Source organism: Hippocampus guttulatus, chromosome 9 (genome assembly GCF_054856545.1).
Source record: "Hippocampus guttulatus isolate MCC_2025c chromosome 9, RoL_Hgut_1.0, whole genome shotgun sequence".
Lineage (NCBI taxonomy): Eukaryota > Metazoa > Chordata > Actinopteri > Syngnathiformes > Syngnathidae > Hippocampus > Hippocampus guttulatus.
Genome location: NC_141269.1, coordinates 6,365,218 through 6,387,082, shown reverse-complemented (window position 1 = coordinate 6,387,082; position 21,865 = coordinate 6,365,218). Strand labels below are relative to the sequence as shown.

General features: G+C 44.2%; 2 protein-coding genes across 3 annotated transcripts in view; one reads left to right on the top strand and one right to left on the bottom strand.

The window, feature by feature from the left end:
- Positions 1 to 16,002, top strand: part of mxd4 (MAX dimerization protein 4) — a 31,503-nt gene extending 15,501 nt beyond the window's left edge. Inside the window, exons 4-6 of the mRNA XM_086119895.1 lie at positions 6,407 to 6,521; positions 8,108 to 8,270; positions 9,520 to 16,002. Coding sequence (XP_085976021.1) covers positions 6,407 to 6,521; positions 8,108 to 8,270; positions 9,520 to 9,698 — 457 coding nt within the window. The 3' untranslated portion in view covers positions 9,699 to 16,002. The remainder of the gene's footprint in view (positions 1 to 6,406; positions 6,522 to 8,107; positions 8,271 to 9,519) is intronic.
- Positions 16,003 to 16,289: 287 nt separating this feature from the next.
- On the bottom strand, positions 16,290 to 21,530 carry LOC147200066 (PRELI domain-containing protein 1, mitochondrial-like). 2 transcript variants are annotated; one of them, XM_086119599.1, is made up of 7 exons: positions 21,380 to 21,530; positions 20,709 to 20,738; positions 20,396 to 20,593; positions 20,097 to 20,322; positions 18,888 to 19,001; positions 18,562 to 18,640; positions 16,290 to 17,167 (listed from the first exon to the last, which is right to left on the bottom strand). In XM_086119599.1, the coding sequence occupies exons 3-7, from the start codon at positions 20,485 to 20,487 to the stop codon at positions 17,046 to 17,048; spliced, it is 633 nt and encodes a 210-aa protein (XP_085975725.1). In that variant the 5' UTR covers positions 20,488 to 20,593; positions 20,709 to 20,738; positions 21,380 to 21,530; the 3' UTR covers positions 16,290 to 17,045. The 2 variants fall into 2 exon arrangements, with proteins under 2 accessions (XP_085975725.1, XP_085975726.1); XM_086119600.1 differs by lacking the exon at positions 20,709 to 20,738 and having other exon boundaries at positions 21,380 to 21,528.
- Between the last annotated feature and the right edge of the window lie 335 nt (positions 21,531 to 21,865).

Here is a 21,865-nt window from a genome sequence, read left to right as displayed (position 1 = left end):
GGATAGTGTCAGACCAGCCATGTTCACGTGACATCTCTGGTACAGCTCACACAAACACAGCATTTGCCGTTGACTTAAAATAGTCATTGTTGTTTGTCGACCAAGGGAATCTTGTGAGAACGGCCCGAGCCGGACCCGCGTAACCTTGGAGCGCAAGTCAGCAGTTTAAATAGCTTGCTCCAGTTTCAGTAATTTTTTTTGTTGAAGTTCCTTTTCCGCTCTCTGCTTTGGCTTTGTTTTGGCACTCAGCCTCTCATGGAGGAAGGCGGTGAGGGAAGGCCAGAGATCAGACACAACTCATCCCGTGGTACTACGCACGTGAGAGCAGTCAGGTGGTTGCCTCCCTGCAGACGTGACTCCACGTCAAATTGAATTGCAGACTTAAGCCAACGTCTTGGATTTTTCTTTTGCAGGTGAAACAATGCACGCTTCTGCAACTGTTGTTTAGCGTTTAGACCGCAGGTGTCAAACTCAAGGCCCGGGACGCCAGATCCGGCCCTCCAGGTCATTTTATGTAGCCCGCAAAAGCAAATCATCAAGTGTGTCAACTTGCTAAAATCTGTACCGAAATGTCAAATTGTCATGTGTAATAAATAACGTTGAGATTTTGCAATAAATTTGCTCCCCAGTTTACACTCACTTGAACAATAATCGAACAAACTATTATAATTGACTTGACTGATTTCAGAACTAGTCATCAGTTTTTTGTGGACAAGTAATAATTTTGTGGTTTCACTGTCATAGAGGCCCTCTGAGGGAAGACATGACTCCAAATTGGCCCACGACTCAAATGAGACGACACCCCTATCCTTTTTAAAAACTACCACACCGGGAACCATTTTCAAATGTTTCTTCAAACAAAAGCCCCAAGAAATTCTTATCCTATTACATCTTTCGCTAACTCTTGTAAACGCCGTTTCTGACTGCGACAGTATTTATGACCTCCGAATCAAAGAGCATCCACTGTTGAAGCCAGACAAATTGGAAAATGTGATGTGATTCAGACCCCTACATACCAGACGCTGCAATCTGTCCGCTCTCCTTCATGTGCACAACTTTGTGGTGCCACACTTTGCTTGGCTGTTTTGGGCCATCTGATAAACATAGCGTGACCAGGGCTTGACTTGGGAATAACACAAGTGAGTGAGGCAGGGTGGGAGGGAGTCGGAGTCACATCCCCCTATAAATGAACTGTGCTAAATACGAGTGTGCGTCTCCTCATTGGGTAAGCACGTGCTTCGGTGATCCTTCGCCAGTTTTGACCTGGCCCTGTCTGATGCATTGCGAGCTTTTCTTCGACACAGTCACAATAACACCGCAAACAAAACATGTAGTGCTTGAGGAAGGTCTTGCCCAGACCTGTTGGAAGTCAGGATGCAGAATGTCAATGGTAAAACAAGAGTGTAATGCGAGGCCCAAAACAACTCTTTGGATGTAAAGGAAGACATCTTTTGACTTACACTTGGAGCCTTAAGAGACAATCTGCACCACTAAGGTACTCCAGGAGACTGATTGTTGGTTTCCACTGTAACTGGTTTCATGTTTTCCAGAAGGAAAAAGTGCAGGAAAGAAATTTGAAAAAGGCAAAATGCTAAACCTTTTACCAGAATCATTCAACTCTTTTTCAAGTTCATTTTCCATTAAGAATGAACATTCAGATTATTGGTAGATTTTGCAGTCTCTCCTTTTTTTTTTTTTAAACGTAGCAATCATATTACCATGACGACTTGGCCAGATCTGCTGATGAAGATCGTGTGATATTATTTAAAGCTGCAGAACAGCATTGGGCCCGAGATTGTTGAGAAGAGGCTGGCCCCCCTGAGGCATACTTCGATGTTTACTCCTTTTATAATCACACAGGATAAAAAGCACACTGTAACAGCAACCCCATAAAGCTCCATCGTGCAGAGATGTCACAAGGACACCTCAACAGCAGACGTTTGGGCTATTAACCAAGTCTATGTTCTTCCGGCACCCAAACCAACACCTTCCAGACTGAACCACTGCTGCCCATCGTGGGGCTAATTATGACTCGTTATTTTACACTTCTTCGTGGAGGGTAAACAAATTCTAACCCGAATGTCTTGTCAAGGTGTCTTTTTAGTGCTCCCATTAGACACTGTAAATGTGGTTTATTGTCGCACCATGTCTCCCCCCCCCCCCCCCCGTCTAGAAGAAGCTTTATATTTATTGATTATGTTGTGTTACGTTAGAATTGTGAAGCAATTCAACTTTTTTATCTTCCATTACAACATTCAACTCCAGGGGCCCTCTTTCGGTAGACTGGCTCTCATGCGCTCGGCCTAAAAACGGGCGTAACTTCATTTTCGTGGCAATGCAAGTCTAGTCTAGCATCTTCGGAGCCAGCCGCGTTGTGACCATTTGGGCGTTTCGGCACACGTAGTGGCGTCGCCTCTGAATCATCCAACAATTTGGTAACAGAAAGTAGTCTGCGCTCAACGTAAAAACGGGCGCCTCGTCATTTTCATGTCGGGGCAATGGACTAATTCAGCATGTTTGTGAATTTGATAGTGGGCGTTTCTGCCTCGCCCCCAGCGCATCTGCAAATTTGGTCACCAAAAAAAAAAAAAGACTACATTTTTGATTTTTCAAAAGCTAGTTTCTTTTGCAGCACAGTTGGTCTAACAGGATTTTGGTGTTTTTAATCGAGGTGCTGGATGACAGATTCTTTGCTCTGCTGAAATTTGTGGTGCAAAGCACTGGATTTCATTCATAATTATGACATCAGTGTTGAACATTTCCATTGAATCATTGTACAAATCAACTCTTTGGACCAATTACAATCATTACCATTGTTAAAATATTCTAATAGCATCCCATCTCTTTTGGCTCAAAATCTTGTACGCTGACGTCTGGATTTGTTTGCACTTAGCGCTCGACTTAGGAAAATAGGGCTACTTAGTTGTTGCCACTGTGTAAGTGGCGAATGAACACCTAATTGTGTCAAAACAAGCCAGCCCGCGACAAGTGATGTCCAGTTTTTCCAAAAAATTGACCTTGAAAATTTTTCAGTCACTGGCTTCACATACAGGAATCCCATTCGAGTACCTCCGAACGAATCAGTGGCTGGCATCATCCATAGCTTTCTGGCTCACTCTATCTCTTGAATCGGGAGCTGCACAGAACATCAACATGATGTCTAGCTCCATTCATAGCTCCACTATCACAACATTAATCTGCTCAGGGCGACACTTGCATGAAAACTGGTGTTTCCATGAACAAGAGAAGAGTGATCCTCCCACAAAGAGTGTTCATCCTGTCGTGGATCAAGCAAATGTAGCCGCCATTTGCCCATCTGTGCCTAAAAGTAATGAAGGGAGTGCATCTGTATACACATTTCTAGTTGTTACATGCCAGCTAAATTATGCGGTTACCGATTAGGTGTTTCAGTGAGTAAGTCGTCAAAAAATGTCCATTTTCTTGGGGGCAGAAGCGGGTAGTCAGGCGAGTGTACGAGGCAACGCCTTGTTTTTGTTTTTCAGAACAAGAGAGGCAGACGGGGGAAGTGGGGTGCAAGAATCTTGCCCATTGGCTCAAGTTACCCTTTGGATGATGTGTGTGGAGCGCTGCCTGGTGCAGCTGAGCACACTGCGCTCAAAGAGCCCTTTTTTTTTTCAAACCGAGAGAAAGTCATCCACTCGCTCGGAGCCCGCTCCCTTCCAGAAAGACACCAATACCCCCCCCCCCCCCCCCCCTTGCTGCAGACCCCAGCTCTTTCCTGCCTGCTTCCCCTGGACAAGGTCCAAGTGCTTCATGTGGCTGGTGACTGGGGCAGGTTGGAGGTGGAGTCCCCGCCCTTGTCCTCTGAAGACACTTGTTTTCCGACGGGACGAGGATGTGTTGGTGTTGGCAGAGTGGAGCAAAGGGGTGAGGCGGTGGGGTCCGCGGATATAGGGGGGGATTGCGACTGCCCCTTGGGACAAGAGGAAATAAAAGAACCAGAGAACTTTCACACGCCCTTTCCAGGGAATGCCAAATGCACCTGTAGAGAGGTAAAGTCTGTTTAAAGGACATTGAGCAAGTTTTCATTTCCTTTTAAAATTGGAGCGGACTTGAGATGTGGGTAGGAGGTCGCCGAGACTAGCTGGTGGTCCCTGGCTGACCTCAAGATGAAACAGGCTTCTAAGAAGGTCTTGTGTACAACGCACTGGCAACGCCCTTCCTGAAGACGAAATAGGGAAAAGGGCTGTGCTTGTGTCAGGAGTGAGAGCTCGTCCAAATGTTGCCCTTCGGAGAGAGCTTCATCTCCCTGATAAGGTTTATTGTGGTTGCAGCAATGTTCAGTGGAGACCTTCCATTGTTGGGGTTTGCTTACTATTCAGAAGGAGTTAGCCAAAGGAACGAGGGACTGGCTGGGCGCGGGGGGGGGGGGGGGGGGGTTACGCAGAACAAAGAAATGGTTCATGGACAAGCTTGACTAATGGAGGATTGAAAGGCCCTCATGAACAAATTAGAACGGACCAAGGACAGACAGAGAGTTAATCCACCGAGATCTTTTTTTTCAGCATCAAAGTAGCCCGTTGGATAATACAGACAAGCCCATCTGTGCGGTGATGCTTTATTTTGTCACCATCGTGGAATTAGACCTGCACATGTGCATGTACAGAGATGTTGACTTACGGGTTCAGGGACATTAGCTTGGCAAGGGGGAGACTTGGCTCCAACGCAAGGCTTTTTGAGGCCGCAGTTTGTCTCTCGAGTTCAGCTCGTACGAGGGGGAACTTCCCATGCCTGTCATTTTAGTCCACAATAACATTTGCTCCAAGTTTCTCTATGCCGCGACGCTCCAGGAGCCTACGACAGATCCTTTTAGCTGTTCAACAAGGCGGCCCCTGAACCCATGGCGTGGTTTCCCACTTATGCCCGGTTTAGTTTGTTGAAATGGAGTTTGCTTCCCCCTTGGCTTGGTCTGTTTTTCTTTTGCCAAGTATGAAGCCAATGATTGAATTCTAATTATTGTTCCCTATGATTGTGCCGAGAAAACACTTTAAACACAGTTCATCATTCACAGCCATGCGTGTGACAAATGAACGTAAACAACCAAATGATGCCGAATAGTGAATTCACAAAGGTATGTGCAAACAGATGAACCTTGCATCTGCCGCTGACCAAATAAGAGAAGAAAGAGAGAGCTGCCTTGTAGTTTGTCGTGACACATTTTGGTAAATGTACAGGACAAAATGAATCACGGGAGGAAATGGATCAGGTTTACAAACCCATTAACGGATTCTGACCAAAGAACGTCTGATACAGTGCTAGCTCTACTTACGAACGTCTCTTTATTCGAAATTTTCAAGTTACGAAATGCCTCAACAGGAAAATATTGCCTCTTCTTGCGAAAGAAATTTCAAGAGACCAAAGGAAAAAATACAGTATGGGCTGCTCACTGCAGCTCAGAGTTTCCTGAACGCAACATACTTCCAGCTGCTCTGCCATTGGCTATTACCGATCATCTTCCTGGCATCCCATTGGCTAAGAGGGACCTCTACCGTATGTGTATGCGTGTAGATAAATAGATATGTGTCTATGCAGCGTCCTCGTCATTCGCCCCTCATGCCATGTGGCGTTCCGATAGTTTTACGTAAATGTTAATCACCCAGAAAAAGTGTTCACCAGTCCGGCGATCGCTGACGATGCTGATGTTTGCCTTAGACATTTTCGAAAGACTGTTAAAAGCCGACAAAAGCAAACATCCTTGGATCAGTTCTTTACAAAACGCCAAGAAAAAAAAAACACTTCTGAGCGAGAACATGAACTAAAGAGGGCAAAAACAAAACAAACAAACAAACAAAAAAAAAAACGAGACGATGAGGACGCAGTTAAAAGTTAAATGACCAACATTTTTATTCTTTATTCTTTTTTTTTTTTTAACATTATGCACAACGCTCATTTATTGTGCACTAATCTAATTGTAACGTGTATTTGTTCCATTTTTTGATGCATTTCTATGCTTTAGAAAATATTTATGTCTTAATTGGGGTGGGGGGGGGGGGCTTGGAACGGATTAGGGCATTTACATGGAAAACGCGTCTCGACTTACACAATTTTCTAGTTAAGAAATTTTTTCCGGAACCAATTAATTTCGTGAGTAAAGGTGCCATTGTACAGGCGCGCAAAAGCACACTTAACACAGGTCGGGAAGTGCAGGTGAGGTCCATGCATTTTAATGACAAGCATGCAAATCCGCAGGGAATCATTCCTGATCGTGTAGTAACGAGTCTCTCTTTCTCCGTGGATGTTTTTTTTAAATTTAATTTTCTCTCCCAAGACAAGAACAGTGAGTCTTGGAACAGAAGTATTTGCAAAGGCCCTTCAAGGTCACGACGTCTCACAATTTACTGCTTTTGGATAGTCGCCCACTCACACTCCACTTGTGTGCTTTCAGGCGTGCCAAACTACGGCTGTACTTGGAGCAGTTGAAGAAGTTGGTGCCTTTGGGTCCAGACAGCACCAGACACACCACACTGAGCTTGCTGAAAAGGGCCAAGATGCACATCAAGGTATTCAAGGACGCTTCTCAAACGAGATGCAAAAGATGATCCTTTTAGTTTGTCAGCCAAAGGTTGGCTAGATCCCTTCCTTCGATCTGATTTTGTCGGTTCTTCTGGGGATGCACAGTGTTGTTTTTGCAGAAAATGTCTTACGGGTTGACGATATGAAGGACTAACTTCATGACACACTTCCACAAGAAGCGTAAACAAGAACAACACCATGCCCAGGGTGAAGCATGTTGCTTTGAGCTTGTTTTTCTTTAGCTGGAGCTTTGCTCAAGGTCAGAATCAGAATCAGAATCAGAATCATCTTTATTGGCCAAGTATGTAGAACACACAAGGAATTTGTCTCCGGTATAACACGCTGCATTAGTATCATCGTAAACAACAAATCATTGAACCATTTTAGAGTAACCAGTAGCAGTATTTGTAGTACAAGAAGAGTGACTACGTCAGTGACTGTTTAAGGAGTTAATGGCTAGAGGGAAGAAGCTGTTTAAGTGTCTACTGGATTTGGTGCGCAGGGATCTGTAGCGTCTGCCTGAGGGGAGTAGCTGGAAAAGGTGGTGGGCAGGGTGCGGGGGATCCAGGAGGATTTTCCGTGCCCTTGTCTTGATTCTTGCAGTGTGCAAGTCCTCAAGAGTGGGTAGGGCGGTGCCAACGATTTTTTCCGCCGTCCTAACTGTCCGTTGAAGTCGGATTTTGTCCTTTTTTGTGGCGGCCCCAAACCAAACCGTGATGGAAGAACACAGGATTGATTCGATGACTGCCGTGTAGAACTGTCGTAGCACCTCCTGTGGCAGGCCATGCTTCCTCAGCAGCCTCAGGAAGTACATCCTCTGCAGGGCCCTTTTCAGGATGGAGATGGTGTTGACTTCCCACTTCATGTCCTGGGAGACATGAAGTGGGAAGTCAAGGTAGTAAGACTTCAAACAGAGGAGTTCCAAATAACCATGTTTTTTTTGGGGTGGGGGGGGGGGTGAGAATTTTCAGATGTCTCCTTCAAAGCAAAGCTGAAGTAACAATGTTTGTTCTGTTTATGAGCAGCCGAAGCAGTGCCATGTGGTCGGTGGAAAATTCCGTTTTAACCCTTCATTTCCTATTTATTGTGCAAGCCGTCTCTGTGCAAACATTACAGTCTGATTCGTGTCATGTTGTCTGACCAGAGAAGAGCCTCTTTGGTGTGAAACTTCTCGTTAATCCGACACTAAAAAAGAGAAGAATCTGGCCACTTCCTTCATAGATGTTGAAATGCACTTGTTAAACATTTTGTACCTTGGCCTAGTTGGAGTGAAAATAAAACGGGTTTGCTAGACTTTCAGTTTTGGTTTTTCTGCCAAGTTTTTTTTTTCTTCTCGCTTGAATATTTTTCATATTATCGGTCACCATCTTAAACTGAGAGTTCGACTTGTGGGATGACTCAACTGGCAACCATTTTTTTTGTACGGTCGTATCTCTTGTGTCGTTAGTAGCTTACATTGAATATCACATGCATGAGATGAGGAGATGAGTACCCGAGTGAAATTTTGCCTCCATTTCTGATGCAAATTAGCATGGATCCAACATCAGTGGCCTTTGTCTGTATATGTTTGCAGAAGCTGGAAGAGCAGGACAGGAAGGCTTTAAACATGAAGGAGCAGCTGCAGAGAGAGCATCGCTACCTCAAACGCCGCCTCGAGCAACTCTCGGTCTCTGGTTCTGTGGAGCGCATTCGCACTGACAGCATGGGCTCCACCATCTCCACCGACTCTGAGCAAGGTACGCTGACCTAGGATACATTACTGCTGTGCTTCAAACAGCGGGGGTGTCTGACCGACGGACTTGCTGACTGGCATGTAGGATGGTGGAAAATAAGCCTCACCAATCACACAATGAGACAACAATTCACATACCCTGTGTGGGTAGACCGACACAATCAGTAACACACACACACACACGCACACAAAAAATCGAAATAATTGGTAAATTTACTTTAATTTATTACCCGTGCAGTAGAGCAATCCAGGAACAGCGACTTTGTGTGTGAAGATTAAAGATGACTCAGCAACACTGTACATAAAGCTGGAAGAGAAAGTTTTTTGGCAGCAGTGTTGGTTGTACATTCAGCAAAACCGTGGTCTGAGCCGCAACTCCGTGTGCTCTTCCACTCGGTCATGATCTAGAGAGGCCTGACACACATGTTCACACCCTATCCCTAAACCCTCACCCTAACTTGAACCCTGAACCCTAACCCTAAATTCTAACCTAACCCTAACCCCAAACACTAACCATAACCCTAAATCCTAAACCCTAAACCTAATCCAAACCCTAACCCCTAACCTTAACCCTAACCCCCGAACCCCTAACCCCAACTCTAACCCCCTAACCCCCTACCCCTAACCCCTAACCCCCTAAACCCCAACCCTAAAACCTAGGCCTAACCCTGACCCTAAACCCTAACCCAACCCTAACTCAGACCCAACCCTAACCCCAACCTGAACCCCAACGCTAACCCGACCCTCACATTAACCCCGAACCCAGAGCCTAACCCCAACCCTAACCGCAACCCTAAGCCCAACCCCATACCTAACCCCTGACCCTGACCCTAACCCTAAACCCAAACCCAACTACATCCCTAACCCACACCCAACCCTAACCCTTGACCCCATGTTGTTTGTTTCAACAACTTAGTTGTATTCCTCTGCCTAGTCTCTGTCCCGTGGACCTCACTGTGATCTTAATGGAAAACCACATGATAATTAGGCTCAAATCTATCCTCAGGTGATGCCAAAACCACTTTGCAATCCGCCTAAAACATATGTATGGGAAAAAAAAATCTGAATTTCTGGTTCAAGCCCATTCGTGTGGTGGATTTCCTCATTGGTCTTTTGCAGGTGGAAACATATTTAAGAAAGCATTCGGTCCCACCTTGGCAAATCCTCACTTTACGTGGCAAACCTATTGGGATTGTGATGGCGTATTGGTATATGAGTTTGCGTTCTTTGTTTTTTTGTGTGTGTGTGTGCAGAGGTGGACATTGAGGGTATGGAGTTCACCCCTGTCGAGGTCGACAGCGTGGGGAGCCTCAGTGACCCCGAGGAAGAGGAGGAAGAGGAGGAGGAGGACCACTACAGCCTCCAGAGCAGCTCCAGCGACACCAGCTACACGGCACCACATTCCCACAGACTGCAGCCGCACCACTGTTAGACTCCCGTGACCAGACGATACAGCTTCTTCGACCCGCCCTCACCTCCAGACCACCACTACGACCCACATCAGAGCAGTCCACACAGGCGGTACCCGATGGACGCCACGCAGCTCTCCCTCCCTGACCCTACTTCACCCTCATCTGTCATGTCCCAAACAAACAAAAGTCCAAATAATTTACCAACCCACCAACAAACCAAGCAGCCAGCCAGCCAATCAATGAGTACAAAGAGCCAACCAACTGACCAAGCAACCAATCAAAAAATAACAAAAATCAACAACCAGTCAAGTAAGTACCCACCCAACCAGCCGGCCCTTTAGCCCGCGTCGCTGCAGGCTCACAGCAGTGGGGGACTTCTGTGGTGAGATGGATAGCTTTAACTTGTTCATCAGGATTTGGGAGTCAGTGTGTATGTGCGTGTATGTGTGTGTGCGCGCGTCAGACAATAACGCAACAAAAAAGCTCCGTGTCATTTCCACATGGCAATAACACGCAGACAAAGGCCTTCAAGTATGCAAACCACCTCCGCAGGTTATTCCGCAGTCTGTACACAACTAGGACCTCATTAGCCTGCCACACAGTACAAGCAATAGTCAAGACACTTGTGGGTGAGGAAAAGATCAATAGTTTTCCCACGCCAGAATCAGGAAACATTTTTGTCTTAGCACCGGATTGGGGAAGGAGAACCAGTTGGCCCGGTTCTAACAATGAAACAACGGAAAATGCGGTGCACTGGCACCGCAAGTTTCCATGAAATATCGTTTCTTTTGTATACTGCCTATTCATCATAGAAGCTAAAGCTGTGTTCAAAATAACAGTAGCGTGTTAAAAAAAAAAAAATTAAGTTCAAAAAGAACTGCCGCAGAGAAAATGAGCAATTTGATTATTTATTGTCCCCGCCCCCCCTTTTTTTTCTTTTTTCTTTTGCCTCACCACTATTCCACACTACTGACCACTACACTATAACACCCTATGGTGTGGATGGACTACTATGGCCTTTTCGCAACTCTATTTGCTCAGTAGCGAAGCGATGTAGCAGAGCATGCAGGAGGAGGGTGCTTCCTCCCGAGTGTTTCAAAAGGTTCCTACGGGACCGCAAGGCGCCACCGGAGACTTGCGCCTCACATTTTATTTTATTTTCTTAATGTCAAACCACCAAAATGTCAGAATCGGAATTCCTCTGCAGCAGCTCTGTGTTGAACATCCCCTCAAGATGGCCAACTCCCATCGTTTTTTTTTTTCTCTTCACAGTACTCACATTTGTAAGAACAATCTTTTTCCTAACCTACGTGAAGGTTACGAACGACAGTCACTGTTGACGGACGAGGCGCTTCTGTTGGCCACTTCAGGCAACATCTTTGTGGAAAAAAAAAAAGGTCCATTATGTTAGGCCTTATTAAAAAAAATGATAAATAAAAGAACAAAAAATGAGATAAAAGGCTCAAAATATTTCAAACCCACACAAAAAATCACTATATTCGCCAGTGTAGTCTATTTCTTGCATTACATTTTGTATTCTATTTTCCTACATGTGCTCTTTTAAAAAAAAGTGAGTTACACACACACACACACACACATATATATATATATATATATATATATATATTTATTTACATATGGACAAAATATATACACACACTCACTTTTTTTGTGTGTGTGTGTGCACATACCATATTTTCCGCACTAAAAGGCGCACCTGAAAGCCTTCCATTTTCTGAAAAGCTCACAGCACGCCTTAAAATCCGTTGCGTCTTGTGTGTGGTTATTACGGTAATATGTCAACCCCAAATTGGCTCCTCGCTAGAGACACGCTTACAACGCAGAGTTCAAACTTAAGGCGATCGGTTTTGCAGTTGAACACGGAAATAGAGCAGTGGCAAGAGAGTTCAACGTTAACGAGTCAATGTTATAACTTGCTGTTGGTAACGTGAACTGTGTCGCTGCTTTATTAAATAAGTTTTACTGACATCTGATCAACGCTATATAAATCAGGGTGTTGTGTCGTGTCGTGTTATGTTGGCATTTCCTTGAGCGTAGCTCTATCTAGTGGATGCATTGTAGATTGCGTCTTATAATGGGATGTGTCCAATATATGAAAAAAAAAGACAAAATAGGCTATTCATTGAAGGTGCGCCTCATAATCCAGTGCGCATTTTAGTGTGGAAAATACGGTACATACAAATGTTTGTATATATAATATGCAAAACTGACTCGGTATGGATGTATACACAAATACAATACAAAAGCCTTTACAGAGATGATAATGTTGTTCCAAGTGGTTTTATTTGGTGAAATGGCACAAAATTTCTTGCACAGACTTTTTGTTTGTCCCATAAAATGTCATGTTTTTATGATCGCTTATCTCGTTTAGTTCCATAAAAAAAGACATCCATTTTCTCTCTTCAAAATTGGGCTATAAATAACTCTCATGATATGAAAAGAAAATTCACAACAAATGATGTTATGACCTTTTCCGAACATTGAACAGAAATTCTAATAAGTTTGGGACTTTTTTTCCTTGTCATTTTTCACTTTTTCCCCTCCCTGAGTTTTCTTCTAAATTGACCCCCCAGCCCCCTAAAAAAATGACTTCACGCACTTAAAATGTCATACTGAAATGCCATTTTTTCTTGTACTATTACCACTCCAAAGTTTCCCAACATGATACTGTGCAATCGGGCTTCATGAAAACCGCCGGCAACTGAGAGCAATTATCTCTGTAAAGGCCAACTCGTGGATGCAGTCTCCTTAGATTGTGCAGGTGTACCTAATGTAGTGGCCGCCGCGTGTATGTATCGCTTTGTTTAGTCATGGAAAGATGGATCGATGTCGAGAGAGACTTGTGGAAGGGGGCAGACTCTCCTGCTGTGTTCTGTGCCTTGACCCCGCCCCTGCCCCCAAAGCCCGGTCCCCCACTCAGGTTGCCTCCCCTGCCACTGCCCCCCTCTCACCCATCCACTCCAAACATCAACCAAAAACACTTCCAACCAGCAGGGGGCGTGCCAAAAAGGTCCGTGCACCCCACCCCGCCCCCACGACCTCCGACCCCTGTCGCTCCCATCCTCCACACTGGTAACGCCCCACGGCAGCTTCTCGTCGGCCCCCCCTAAAAATGGTCACCACCGGGGGCTGGAACCTTTCAGGCTTGAAGCTTGTTTTATGCGAATACTTTTTTTTGGTTTTGTTTTATTTTCAAAGACTTTGTGTTAGTTGAGCGGGCGTGGCCGGGAGCGGAGCGATTTCAAAGAATAATTGACCCAATGGCAGCTTTGCGGGGTGATCGTCTCCCCGACGTCCCAACATCAGTGTTTGTTTGTTAGCTTCCACCCTGACACAGCAATATGACCATCGTGTGCGTTTAGCAAGGGCGGCCAGGGTTGTTTTCTATGTTTTTTGTTTAGATTTGTTTTTTTTCACTTGCGTTTTCTCTTGGAAGACAAGCAGGTGGTTTTTTTGTTGTATTTTTTTTCGCTTATGACTCTGTGGTGCATTTAATGGTGACCAACTCTTGACGACCTCCTATCTGCACTCTCTTCAAACACTGCAGGAGGGCCAAGACAAAAAAAAATGGAGATTTAAAATGAAACAAAAAAAAAAGCTTTTTTTTTTGTCGTCTTTGACGGTTTACATTCATGTCGAGAATTTAAACACGACTGTTTGTAGTGTTCTTTTTAGTCTGTTAGTGTAAAAAAAAGTTTGCTTGTGGATTGTTGCCACACATACACACACACAAAAAAAGGCTCAGTATCAAATCATGACATGAAACGTTTGTGGTAATCTGTGGAGTTTCTAAACAAGAAAGACCTCCCGCCATTCAAGCAGAAACAAGCACAATGGATGAGTAAAGCGATTGCCTCTCAAATAATTGACACAAACAAAGCAGTAGGGAGGGAGATTTCTGAATCTCGACCTGTCATTGTTCGCTGATATAGACCATAAGCAGCCGTCTCTTGGAACCCCCCCACTCCCCGTCCAGGCTCACCTGTCCCGTTGTATCGTTAGGCCTCGCTAACATAATGCTAAAGCTAATTAGCATCTATGTTGCTGTGCTTTAATCCTTTAAGAAACAGATTAAACACAAATGTTTCAGCAACTGTATGCCTGACAACACAACAGTAATCATGTTTTCTTTATCCTCTGGGTAGGACGACCAATATTAGTGCCGTACTGATGAGCTCAAAGCGTAATTGATATATTACTATGAATCGTGGGATACGTGGCATTGCAGTATCATTGGCTGCTGCAAAGATGCAAGGAATGCCGAGAACTTAAGTGGGATTCTTCATTACGCCTCAGTGCAGCCGTCTGTCTGTCTTACACTGCCCCCAGGTGGTCATGGTGTGCTTACCAGAAGGAGCATATTTTCAGATTCTTTGAATTTTTTGTAATAAATACTGAGCCTTTTTTTTTCATGTGGCAGCGATACACTTTGATTAAAAAAAGATCTCTTGCACAGAACCTCCCTGTCGGGATGAGGATGGAGTGAGCGAGGCGATTTGTGGGCCACACGTGAGATAAGACCATTAGACCAAGATGATTCGGTGGTGATTGTTTGCCAAAGACAATTACCACAGGCAAGATAAAAGAAAAAAACCCCAACATTTTCAAAAAGTCCTAAACTTATGCTGAAGAAATATCCTGTGTTGTTTCAAGTTAAAATGTTATGAGGAAAATCTATTCTAAATTGTAGGACCAAAAGCATTCTAAGAAAAAAAAAACATTTTTGGGGAATTTTCTTGTAAAGTTTGGAGAGGGAATTCTGACAAAAAAGCAATTGTATTAAAAAAATCTAATAAATAAACTTCATTGCAGTTTTATCACAGCAGTCAGAATATTAGGACGAGAAGTTGTAAAAGTACTACATAAAACTCATCTTTTTAAAATGTGTGATCCCCATTGTCAGCAGCGAGGGAAAACCCTTTTCATGACGTGCCTTGTTTAAAAAAAAAAAGTATTTTCTTCGCGTGATTTAATTTTAAAAATAGAAATTATGCCGGTCATAATCAGCCAGCGATTCTCCACTGTATCTGCTTGGAAATGCAAATTGGAAGCTGTGACGGCTTGGTGTGGTGTCGCTCTTGCACAGAGATTGAACGCAAAACACAGTGTGACCCTGATGACCAACATTCGTCGTCTCCTGTGCACCGTGCTGTCAAAATCAATATTCCTGCCAAATACAAAAGTCACTTTTGAACACCCTCGCCGTGCTCGAGTAGCTTGTCAAATGTTTGTAATTCTGAGTAGCTTTAAAGCCTTTCGAGTAGATTGAAATATGAACAGAGGACACAGAAGAGGAGACGGGGTGTGCACGCGCGAGCGTGAAAAACCACGGAAGCTTGGAGCTGCCAGCGTGGCGTTTAAAAAAATGTTGACCGGCAAGTACGTTTGTACGTACTTGTAGGCTAAATGCTACAAACGTAGAATTTTCCCACAATCCCGTGGAGTACTGACTTGCGCATGCATTATGCGAAAACATGCTGAACAGGAATCAGGCCCTACAGACAACCGTGAAACTATGAACGAACGCTTATTTAATTTTTGAACGCACTGGCCAAATGCTAAAAAGAAAAAAAATGCGCATCATAGCATTACGGCAACGTGATAGCATTTAGCCTGCAACTACGTTTGAACGTATTTATTCGCAAGTGCGTTCTAATGTATTTTCCGGTCAAAAGATTTTGATTCCACGCTTCCATATGAAACCGCCAAAGTGGAGTAAATATTTTTGAGTTGACTCTTGCCGCTCAAACACCGTGCAAAGTCGACTGGACGACTTGGCGAAGTCATTCGAGCGTCCTCATGAAACCTTTTAACGTAACGATATAATTGTTGGAATGCATTTCGTAAAATTTGGTTGAACGCGTTTGGCAAAACACGTAGGAACAGAAGTGCTTTATTTGAAGCATTTACTTGATGTTTGACCAGATATGTTTGCCCGACGGATACATTCAAACAACTTCGTTCTCCGCTCAAACGACTTCGCCAAGTCCCAAAATGTTGACTCCGCACTAGCAGTTCACTCGTCCGTAGGAGCGTTTCGGCGGCTGGCTAGTCGGGGTAGCGTTCTGTGTCAGAGACCTGTGAGGATGTTCCTGATAGCAGATGTGTATTACGTGTTCAACGAGATGTTATAAAACGTTTGTGTGTGTGTGCGTGGATGCATGATTGACTGTGCGCGCGAATGTGTGCGTGTGCACGAGTACCTGGTGCTGGCTACATTTGAGCAAACACTTGAAGGTATAATGTGTACGTTCTCATTGTGATATAATTACAATGTTTTATACTTAAAACATCGCCTCGCTTCATTATTGCCTTGGTGTCAATTTATTAGATTTTTTTTGTTTAATATTTTGGGCTATTCTTTCATAAAAATTCCAATTTCATTCCTAACAAGACTTGGTTGCACAGCTCACTTCTCACGGATTTGTTAGAAATGGTCATTTTCCGTGACTTTATATTGTTTCCCCTCACAATATAACTTATTTTGCCATGCCTTTATTCTTAGAAAAGGTCCTTTAAAAAACAAATGACGTTTTCCATCAGTGTTTTATATAATTTAAGTCCTGTGTAGGGAATGTAAAGAAAACACATATGTATGCACATTTTATTCAATTTCTCCCTCAATTTTTTTTTACTGCGAAAGAAATACATGACATTAATCCTTGTGAAAAATGGAACATCTTTTTAAACATTGACCAACATTGAAATTCCAGCATTTTTAAAGCATTTCAGCCCCCACACGAAGCCTACAAAAAGAACCCACTTTTATATAAAGGGCGAAATGAAAGAAAAGACCAAGTCGATCGACAGTAGATTCTCAATACCCTAAATAGCCTACACAAACATAATTAATTGGCAAAACCGGTCATAACCAGCAACAATTTTGCCTGTGACCATTACACCTTTGCAGTCATTGATATGTGCCATCGTAATGACATCAGCAGGCCTCGATGCACCAGGACCGTCGCCCGCGTGCGTCATTTTTCACTTTTTTCTTGTGCTGTGTAAACAGGATTCCAGCCTTGCACACCCACTCGACGAAAGTGTTTTTTTCAGGCATAAGTAAATAATGAGCTTTGCCTGCGGGTTGATTGCCGTCGCCGCATGCTTTTGTGACGTCAAATGGGTTTGTTTTTTTAAGACATTCAAAAGTGGGGAAACGATATCACAAAGTACGAAGGAAGAATATGATCATTCACCATCAAAAGAGATAATTGTAGCTTATGATACTGTGCTGAAATGATGGTCGCCGCGGTGAAATGCGCTGCTGGTCCAAACCTTGCAGACCCTTCAAACTGGATGATGACGAAGAAGAGAAGCGTTGTGATCATTCAATCGCTCCTCCGTCAAACGTAATGCTGAGGGTTCTGCGTGGTCGAAGCGGTGGAGGCCAGGCTCTGAGGGGCTCCTTTCGCCACGTCGGAGGTTTCCTTCACCGATCCCCGGAGCAGCCGTTGCAGCGTCTCTCCTGCGTACACGCAAATGCACAAAACCAAAAACGCTGGGTGTGACTTTGACGCCAGTTTCAGACACGTTGCATTGTATTCGTGTCTGACCTGACCTGAAAGCACCCGCCATGTTGGACAACATGCCGCTACAACAGATCAGGTACCCACTTTGGTTGGGTCCCAAACAGCTAGTTCAAAAAACATGTATTTGTATTTGTTTTTCTGAATAATACGGAGGCGTACCACATTCACACATACATTTTAGCTACGTGTCAGGAAATATTGGTCACATGTGCTCTAGTCACAAGCTACTTAAATAAATAAATGGAATGCAGATCAGGCACTACACCGGGGCTAGGGGTGCGACACCCGCGTCAGAAATCTGTTTAGCCTCAGTTAAACCCCTCCAGCATCTTATTTGAGATTCAAAAATATATTTAGAACATCTCCTCCCCCGTGTATCAGTCAAGCCACTTTAGCGCTGGAAGAGAAAAAAAAACCTGGAGCCATCCCTGACTATGTTTAAGTAAATTCAATATTCCTTGAAAATGTCAGCGATTAAATTAGCATGATTCGTCACCACAGCTAGACTGACAACTGGCTCACCCGCTTTTTTTGCTCACGGTAACTCATAAGTGTGTATGTGGGGGGGGGGGGGGGGGGGGTTACGCTTCATTGTTTCAAAACCTTGACCCAATGTGAAATCCTCGACCCAATAAATTAGCATTGACTAGCACTGGGTGAGCTATCTCATCCAATTTTGGGTTACTTTTGACCCAGCAGTATGAATGAATTGGCGATGACATTTCACAGGGATGTTTCACTGGACTATCCCGACACGCGCTTTTGTTTCGGGTGTTTTGCACAGTGTCTAATACACAGTGGATGAATGACAAAAAAAAAAAATAAAGTGATTGAAATTGTGGTTGACTGCGCTGCCCTTCACTGGCCGCCTCCTCCATGCACTCGCATCGAACATTTGACTTGACGGTTAGGAAATATCCTCACATTCACGTTTGCGCCGTCCAAAAAATGCTGTGTGAAACTACCTAATTGTACTCACTAGAACACAGGTGTCAAAGTCAACGCCCGGGGGCCAGATCCGGCCCGCCATGTCATTTTATGTGACCCGCGGGAGCAAATCATGTGCGTCAACTCTCATGGTCCTTGCTGAAATCTGTACCGTAATGTCAAACTGTCACGGGTAATAAATAACATTGAGATTTTGCATCGGCCCTCCGAGGGAAGCCGTAACTCCGAAGTGGCCCGCAACAAAAAATGAGTTTGACACCCTTGCACTAGTACTAATCGCTCACTTGTCGACTGGACGAACGAGGAGCTTTTCCTCCAGTAATGTTTCCCAATTAGACGCTGTGTGTCGTTTTTTTAACTGCATTTCGTTGCGCGGACCCACCTTGAAGGTTCGACAGCGCGTATTCCAGTCCTTTCATGGCTCTCACTTGGTTGCTTTTGAAGCGCGCCAATCCAAACTCCTGAGTGCGCCGGACGGGGGGGGGGGGGGGGGGGGACGACAGGAAACGGCTTTACATGGAAGAAAGATATGAAGGACACAACTTCCCGTTTTGAACAGTGAATTGTTCTCCCGCGGAGAACAATTCACTTGGACTTTCTTGCACAAACCCGTTGACTGCGTGTCAACAACCCAAATAAGATGTGGAGTTTTACGCACGTGCTTATGACCTCGCTGTAAATAAAAGGGACAAAAAGACACGGAGGCACCTGGATGGGTCTGGAGAAGCCGTAAATGCCGGAGGTGATCCAGGCCTCTCGTTTCAGCTGGGTGACGCCCGGCTGTTCTGCCGAGTCTCGGAAAACACATCGCTCCTCCACGGACTGGCGAGGGAACACAGAAAAAGACAAGTCCGACAAAACACTTTTGTAAACATGCACCTGTAAAAAAGGCCATTACTGCCACCTAGAGGCCACTATTGGAAATCTTCCCTGTAAGATAAGGTTTTCACATGTCAAGTTTCATGGAAGTTAATTAACTTGAGAACTAGATATCCATCCATCCATCCATTTTCCGAACCGCTTGATCCTCACTAGGGTCGCGTGGGTTTTCTCCGGGTACTCCGGTTTCCTCCCACATTCCAAAAACATGCGTGGCAGGCTGATTGAACGCTCTAAATTGTCCCTAGGTGTGAATGTGAGCGTGGATGGTTGTTCGTCTCTGTGTGCCCTGCGATTGGCTGGCAACCGATTCAGGGTGTCCCCCGCCTACTGCCCGAAGACAGCTGGGATAGGCTCCAGCACCCCCCGCGACCCCTAGAACTAGATATGACTGTTGAAATTCAAATGTTACTGAAATAAAAAAAAAGAAAGAGTCCAGAACTGAAAAAGGGCAGCAGTAAAGGCCTGGAAAAGCATTTCAACTGAAGAATACAACATTCTGCTGAAGTCAAAAGGGTCGCAGGCTTGATGCAAGTGAGGGTTATGCCACTTAATATTAAATGTTAGTCACTTTAAGTTAATTTAACAATGTCCGTTCCAATAATTTTGCTCAATTGAAAAGACAAAAAATAAACACATCTCGATGTAAATACCATTGTATAAAAGCTAGAGTTCTGAACGTTTGTCTCATACTCATCTTTTGACACGAAACCCTAATGATTTGAGTATACAGTACATCAAAATAATTTATCATTGTTGTTCCGGTATTTTGTTGAGTGAAACATTAAAATAAGGTCACAATAAGTATTGTGCAATTAAGTCAACGACAATAACCAAACCACTGACCTTCCTTCTTTGGTATGGCAGACGAGTATTTTTTCAAAATCACACTTGTTTTTATTTTCTTCATTTGATTTGCCGAATTTTTTTAACTTTTTTTTTTCAGTGTCTGGGACACATTTTAAATTGACAAATGGATGAAGTTGTTCTACAATATTAACGCAGATCTTGCATACAAAGCAAGAAAGGCCTTCTGACCATGAGAGTTGTGTGGTTGAGGTTCCAGGTATAGGTTGTCAGACTGCGGCTGATCGGGTCCACGATGGAGTCCTCCACAATGTACACGGAGCGTGACATTCCAGCAAGGAAGAAGCGCTCGGCCCATCGAGGCAGCCGGTTGGTCTTGGTGAGCAGACGTCTGGAGAGGAGCCTGTGGTCTGTGGTCACTTCGCGGTACACGACGTCCTCCGTGAGAACGTGAGAGCTGGACAACAACGATGACGCTTCAAGCGCTTAGACGTACAAACGTGACTTGATACGACGGTGTCTTGTGTTACCTGAAGGGATTGGGATAGCGCTGCCAAAATGCCGACACGACATGATCCCAGGCGGCATTAATGTCACATTTGGTAGTAAAGTACTTGACCATTGTTGTCCTGTCTGTGGTCCCACTGATGCGTCAACGTGCAGTCACTTGTTGTGACGGCACAAAAAGACAAACGGGATGCTGACTCCATCCAAAGTCTGGTACAGTCCTGTCGAGGTGAAATGACAATGCCTCGTAAGTATTAATGGGGAGATGTGATCGTCTCTTTGTTAATTGCTTGCTGTATGTATACAAATGGTGAGTCTCTTGAGTAGCTGCCCAACCTTTCCGCTAATCACGTGGTGTGTCACCACCTAGTAGAGGATAGAAAATGTACATTACAGGATTCAAATATTAATGTACACGTAATATGTATGTAATTGTAACATTTTTTTTAAAAGAGAAAGCACACTCCACTGCCATACGTTATGTTTAAAACAGCCATTCAATTTCTTTTATGAGGCTTCACGTGGTGAATAAAGCTAAAAACACTAAACAATGTATGCAATCGATTCATTCCCGAAACGTGTTTAACGTATTGATAGTTTAGTATTTAATCGGATATTGATTGTATAAGAACATGACCTTGACAACACGCTGGAAGTTTACTTCTTGTAAATTACGTTTTTGTCCAGCAACTACATTCAGAATATGCAAAGAGCAAGCGCACAATATTGATTTTAAGCATCGCGTTAGTTCCTAGTAGATGGTCTGAAGGTTAATCCACTAGCATGCTAATGTTGCTAAAGCTAAACGACAGCGAGCATCGAGCACAGTAATCCGCAGGAACAGCCACATATCACATATGAATCGTCGTAGTTGCCACGCACGTGATGATGATTGCCATTTTAGCATCTCCCATTGGAACGAGTGAGAAGTAAACAAGAGTGGAAGTTAGCTAGCAAATACGAAAAGGATAGACGCCGGCGACAGTGAAGAAACATCAATTTTTTACCTGTTATTTCGACAGAGGAAATGCAGGCTGAAATATGCCTGGACTGGGTGTCTTCTTGTTCAAGAGTATGGATACAAGGCTATGACAAGCCATTTTACACCAAAAAACATAGTTGGCTCGCTATTTTACACCATATGGAACTTTGACGCCATCTTGTTTCTGCGGCCAAGTGAGGAACTGCAAACATGGCGCCGGTAAGTCAAACACCAATAAAGGTGATCGATCCATGGTTAAGATATTACTACTCCTACTCCCTGTGATGCATATTACCAGAATGTTCTTTTCCGACAGCTAAGCACGTTCTTGACAAGCGAGCATTGCAGCTAACTCAGCTAGCACGCTGTTCAGCAAAATTTCTCGACGTGAGCAACCATCCATTACCTGAATCGCTTCATTCCCATGAGGATCGCAGGTGTGTTGAAGCCGATCCCAGCTGACTTCAGGCACCCTGAACGGGTTGCCACCCAATTCCGGAGCATTGCTTTG

Bases quoted from the DNA above. Each gene is read 5' to 3' on its own strand.
- LOC147200066 (XM_086119599.1), bottom strand. From the start codon at position 20,487: ATGGTCAAGTACTTTACTACCAAATGTGACATTAATGCCGCCTGGGAT. The intron at 20,323-20,395 runs GTAACACAAGAC...GTTGTTGTCCAG, and splicing joins CGCTATCCCAATCCCTTCAG to CTCTCACGTTCTCACGGAGG. The intron at 19,002-20,096 runs GTCAGAAGGCCT...TTCCCTCGCCAG, and splicing joins TCAACCACACAACTCTCATG to TCCGTGGAGGAGCGATGTGT.